The 6,000-nt window shown below is 44.1% G+C and overlaps 1 protein-coding gene across 1 annotated transcript in view; it reads right to left on the bottom strand.

The window, feature by feature from the left end:
- Nucleotides 1–212: 212 nt before the first annotated feature.
- Nucleotides 213–6,000, bottom strand: part of LOC144096473 (phosphatase Herzog-like) — a 41,248-nt gene continuing 35,460 nt past the window's right edge. Inside the window, exons 2-4 of the mRNA XM_077629397.1 lie at nucleotides 1,469–1,564; nucleotides 1,267–1,416; nucleotides 213–227 (exon numbers count right to left, since the gene is read on the bottom strand). Of these exons, the coding sequence (XP_077485523.1) occupies nucleotides 213–227; nucleotides 1,267–1,416; nucleotides 1,469–1,564 (261 nt within the window). The remainder of the gene's footprint in view (nucleotides 228–1,266; nucleotides 1,417–1,468; nucleotides 1,565–6,000) is intronic.

Genomic DNA, 6,000 nt, shown 5'->3' with positions numbered 1-6,000 from the left:
CCGGTCGCACCTGCACAGATTGTGCTATGCTAAAACTGTGCATTCGAAATTTAATCCTACAGGTAGAAAAACAATCTTGCAAACAACCAGACTGAATGTGGCAAAGGCAAAAAGCGCACACCATCACTGCATCTAGTCCACTCATATTCTTGAAAGTTTTGATTTCAGCATTGCATTTGTATCACTTCACACACATCGTGCATTGTTTTTGCTCAACATGACGCCGCCTGCAAGGGGAAGAAGCTACAACGCAAAATTCAAAATGCGTGCCGGTGAATATGCACTAGAGAACGGGAACAGAATAGCAAGGAGACAGCTCAATGTGAGAAAAAAATTTGTCTGGGACTCGTGCGCGGTAAGAACGCTCGAGTCGATGAAGACAACAAAAAAAGACAGGCTGCAGGAAGAAGGCACACTTCTCAGAGCTCGAGGACAGTCTGTATATGGCAGCTGCCAACACGCGTGTATTTCAACACCTTCTCCAACGAACAAATACTCAGAGCTTACACAATGGTGTCACTTATGCGCGACTTAGAGGCCAGAAAATACTATGTGCGTGTGTGCACACACACACACACACGCACACGCACACGCGCGCACACACACACACACACGCGCACGCACACGCACACGCGCACACACAAACACACACACACACACGCGCGCGCACACACACACACACACACACACACACACACTCTGAAGAAAGCTTGTTTTGTCACTGTACTGGTAATTATTGGGATGTTATTAGCCTAATAATTTTTTGAAGTGAAAGATAATTTAACAAAGCAGGGGAAAAGACAACCACATGCAGCCAAAAAGATCCCATGACTTCCGCAGCCATCGCGTCACTGCTTCTGCCAAAGATAAAACCTAAGTAAAGGCATTTGGATCACGGTGGACATTACATACTGCGGGCAGCTTACCATAAGCCATGTCATAAGGGACCCTAAGCCCTAAGGGGGCTAATCACTGTGATAGCACATTTTGCCAGAATCAATGCCTTATCCCAGACGCAGTCAAACTGCAATAACTTCTTCCTCATGCAATATTGGCACCTCACATTCACACGCCTGCAACAATGTTTAAATCACTAAAATTGTGCAGTTAATTTGCATGCCTAAGACTTTTGTAGTTAAGTAACAAAGCACACAGCCTTTACCCCATTCACCAAGACCTTCAAGTGTCAATGCAGACAATACTGCCTGCACGGACTCGGCAATATCTTCTCCATTTAGCATCTAGAACATAGGTGTAAGGCCGTACCTTTGCATGGCCGGCTGTGAATAAGACACATTCGTAGGCATCGCCGACTCGCTGCAAAAATTCGTCCACGTAAGGCCTCTTCAGGACATACACCTGGTGTACTGTGCCACCAGTCTCCACTGGCACCACGAAGTCGGCATTGCTGATGGGCTGCGAAGGGGCACACTCAGGGCACAGCCAGCACAAAGCACGAGGACCTCACCTTGATTGAGCTATGGACCAATGTCTCGTCTAAGTCGATGATGAGGCAGATCTTGTGCATGTCCTGATACCGCACAGGGGGCAACAAGAACTTGCCCTGCAGCGGCAGCAACACAGTCTTTCATCAAAATTCTACGGATCCCATACAGAAATGAAATCATGCTTATGATTTTCAACTTTTCTTTACACAAACTTCCTATTTAAAACCCTTACACAATTCTTCTCTTGAGGCCTGTAAGACTACATAAGCACAATGAGATAACGTTACCCTTACTGCATTTCTTGATGTCGAGAAACCAGTGGTATGCATTTCAGCAAGTTCCGTGCAGCAAAATTTTTTAAACGCTCTCTCCAAAAGGCTTGCATAAAATAGTGCATAAGCACAAGAACCTGTTTTACATGAAATTAAATGACAATCAGAATGAGCACACAAAAATGCATGTTTGCAGAAGATTGCATAATTGCAGTCCTCCCCTAATATGAATAGTTTTGCACAGGTATTTCTCTATACTAGAACTTTCGCAGGGACTGCAAGCCATGGTGACTACATGCGGAAGTACTTGAAAGGTCTGTGCAGCATTCCATAAACAAAAAAAGAAGCAACAGTCAGAAATGCACGTTGGTGCTATCAGAGTATCCATGTGACAACATATATATTATATGAGCTAGACACTAATAATTGCATCAAGGTTCTTCCAATGCCTTTATATTACAGTGTTCCACCAAAGAATTAACAATAGTATTTAACAGGTTTTCAGAGTTAAAAGAACATTTTCTTTGGCACAGTGCGGCCACCAACGGCAGACACCAGAAAAAGCTCAAACATATTAACTACCAAGTTGGTTAACTAAAATCTAAATATTAACTTTTAATACCTACAGTTTGGCACCTCATTGTAACTTGAGATTTGTAGCTTTATGTAAATATTTTAAAATGCAACTCTCGTCGGCACTTCAATGCAATGGGTCCTGGCCATGCACACATGCCAAACCAAAACCGAGCCGCTTAGTAGAGCACACAACCATGCCTACAGGTACGTCACATGCACTCTCCCCGCTTGTCACTCCCCGCCCAGGTGTTGTGGAAAAGCAGCAGTCACACACACACACACACACACACACACACACACACATATATATATATATATATATATATATATATATATATATATACTGTACAGTGACTGAGGCAGCCTTGTTCAATCTGAAGCTGTTTCCTACAGTAAAACCACGTTAATTCGGACTGCTGCCGAAGCGGCGTCATGTCAAGATATGACGTGCTTGACAGACGATCGTCCAAATATTCATTCACGGGCCTAAACTACATATTACATTGTCACCCACCCCTTCTGGCGTGCGCGCAAAGGCAGGTGTGCTGACGGTCAGCAGGTTCCCGTCAACAGGCTGAGAGTCCGGCAGTATAGTTTCATTTTTGGAGATTCACCGCCAGCTCGTGGCAAAGGGCGACTATAGGCTGCGAGAGCGCCAAGTCGCACACAGTCTGGTATGACGGATGCCTTGTTGATCTTTTTGTTTTTTGCCGTGACAGCACCAATGCGCGCTTCCCTCAGTTTCATCTGCGTGGCATTTCCGTCTTCCAGCACACCAATACTCTGCACTCGTAACATGCTGTTTGTTAGTGCGCTAAAGCCCCCTCACATGCAACGCCACATGCGAAGAAGTTCCAATGCTACCGTTTTGTACACTGAGAGAAGGCGCAGGGATCTTTACCATTGTGGAGCTGATCTGTTTCCGTCACTCTCGATAGAGTGCATGAGCTAAAACATTTGACGGAACTGCGAGAAATCACTGTCAAATAGTTTTCATCTTAAAAGGTGATAATAATCACCTTGGTTCTCACCAAATAAATTTCGCTTTCATGCGAATGGCATTTGGCAGTTTTGGGGGGCATTCAGTAATTCAACATTGGGACATTTCGGACATTTTTTCCATTCCCTTAAGTCTGAACAACGAGGTTTTACTGTACTTTGGTACAGTATCTTCTTTTTTTTGCTGCACCTCTTGCTGCACTGGTGTATCTATGTGCACAATGGAGGCAAAGCTTTACTATTTGGGACACCATCATGGCACAGTTCAGTAGATTTGACTGGTTACTGGTCTTTACTTGTCAAAACACTGGTGTGTGGTACACGCACAGCATGCAACAATAAAGCAAGTTGTAGTCAACCATGATGTACAAACAAAAACCCAATCAGGGAAGCCAAAAGTATGCCTCAACAGTGCAGCCGTCACACACAGTGAGATAAAATGGCAGTGCATGGCCCAGGTAGAAAGGGCACCATCGGGGCGGCTTCCCATACACAGCTTTCGCACAAGGTCAGATTGAGCTGCCAGCCACTATCCAGCTCGCAAGTGCACACTATCTAAATGAACAGCCACACTGAAATCCATCTACTCAGCATCTATCTGGGATTGCCAGGATAAATTACAGACAGACAGACTCCAGCTGGAGAGTGTGCACTATCTAAATGAACAGCCACAATGAATTCCATTCACTCGGATCAATCTGGGCATGCCAAGCTAAATTACAAACTGACAACCTTTACATTATATTCAGTGCATCAAATTTCCAACACACTGTCAAAAAAGAGAAGCCTCTCAAATTAACGAACAAAAATGTCCACACTGTAAAAACAACACAACTACATCTGAATAAAAATGGCATAACAGTTGTTTCCTTACTCTCATAACAATAGACCTTTAAATAACATTGACGTTTAGATTTATGTGGCATTTCACAATTAATAATCAATGACACTACCAGAAATCAGGCATTGCAAAGGGGAGTAACGGTCCACAACGCACAAAAAATCAACTGGCTTATATTCACTCTTGCACACAAAGTTCAATATAACTTGAGAAAGCTGTACAGCTTTCAGCTATATGGCTGCACTGAGATGAATACTGCAATTTCTTTAAATGAGTTAGCATAAGAACCTCCACTTTGGAAAGTTCTGCCCCTCCATCCATCTGAAGCCTCGGTCAGCAGGTGTCAAGGTGGACAGAGGGTGGGAGGCGACAATCTGAACCGACAGCGGCTGCTCCATCCGGGGGGAACACTAATGCCCCTACACTGGCCTAACAAAAGTAAATATGGTTCAACAGCCCCCCGACAGCTCTTTCACATACGAGCAAGAGCAATATAGAAAAGGATGTGCAACCGATCATTACACTAACTTTGAAGCTGTGTACAAGTTGTTGGTAGTGACCACTATCCAATACCAGCTCAGCTCTTCAAACATTTGGCTAGGTGTTCATTGCCCAACAAACCCAGGCCCCACCTTCACACATTAATAGGCTTAATCGAGATGTGGAAACACTGGACGAAAATAATGGATTTAAATCTGCTTACTTCACTGCACACCCACAAATATTCAAAGGCTGCAGTATGCAAGTGCAACGGGTCAAGTTCAGCGAGCAAAGCAAAACAAAAAAAATCTTTTAGGTTAAAGAAGGCACGGGCTTCATGGTACTGTGAAGAAACAAAAGTATCCCTGCCGTAAGACCAGTGCATGATTGATCAAAGTACTATCCAGACATTTTGCTTCACTGGTTACGAGCAGCAAGTTTAGGCACTGCACTTTTCAAGAGCACCACACAAGCAAAATCTTGATGCATTCACAGTCAAAGCGCTTCAAGTGAGAAAGTAATCCGAGACATAGAATAAAAGCGATGTGTGTGTTTTGGAGCCAGTACAGCCTGCATCACCCTTGTGTATAGTGCCTGTGCGCCGCACTTCCCAGCACAAACTCCTACAGCTCATTGTGGTTTTTGGATTTTACAGCCTGTGGTTGCATGGAAGCAGAGCCACACAGACCTGCAAGCAAGATGGCTGTAAGCAGTTAGCCTATAAACAAATGGCTTCTTTCTAATTTGTTTTTACTTTGTGATGCACACTGCTGGAGTGCTCTGCACAAGGATGATGCAGACTGCACATTACAACAAATGTGAGCTGTGTATGACTTATGAAGCCCACTTATTCCACTGAGTTCACACACAAGGCACACAAAAAATGACCAGAATAAACAAAGCTAAAGAAACACTACACAAAGCATTTCCTTGAAGGAAGTTGCCCACAAGAAGGTAAAACGGCAACAATCGAGCCAGCACCACTGGCCTGCTATGTGCATATTTCATTCAGTAGCTACCTGCGCTGCCACACAAGACTGCCGGCAGCAAAAGGACTAACCCAGCAGGTGCACACATTCTGCAGATATAGCCTGTATATACTCGTGACAGGTAATGCATACCACATTTTGCTTCAATAAACCTGCCTCAAGATATATTTTTACTGAATCTGCAGAAGCAAGCGTTCATACAACCAGCCTTGCCAGGTAACCCACTAATGCATGCTCCCTTCGTCACACAATAGATTAGTTAAAATGTGTTGCAGCAGACACACCTTTAAAAATGTTGCCGCATACACTGGGTTCTTTTAACACGGTACCAATGGCAGACTATCGACTCAAACGAAGGCTTCCAAGCACAATGGTAGTTACCAGGTTGCTACTAC

Source organism: Amblyomma americanum, chromosome 1 (assembly GCF_052857255.1).
Source record: "Amblyomma americanum isolate KBUSLIRL-KWMA chromosome 1, ASM5285725v1, whole genome shotgun sequence".
Classification (NCBI taxonomy): Eukaryota; Metazoa; Arthropoda; class Arachnida; order Ixodida; family Ixodidae; genus Amblyomma; species Amblyomma americanum.
This window is presented reverse-complemented; position numbering and strand designations above follow the sequence as displayed.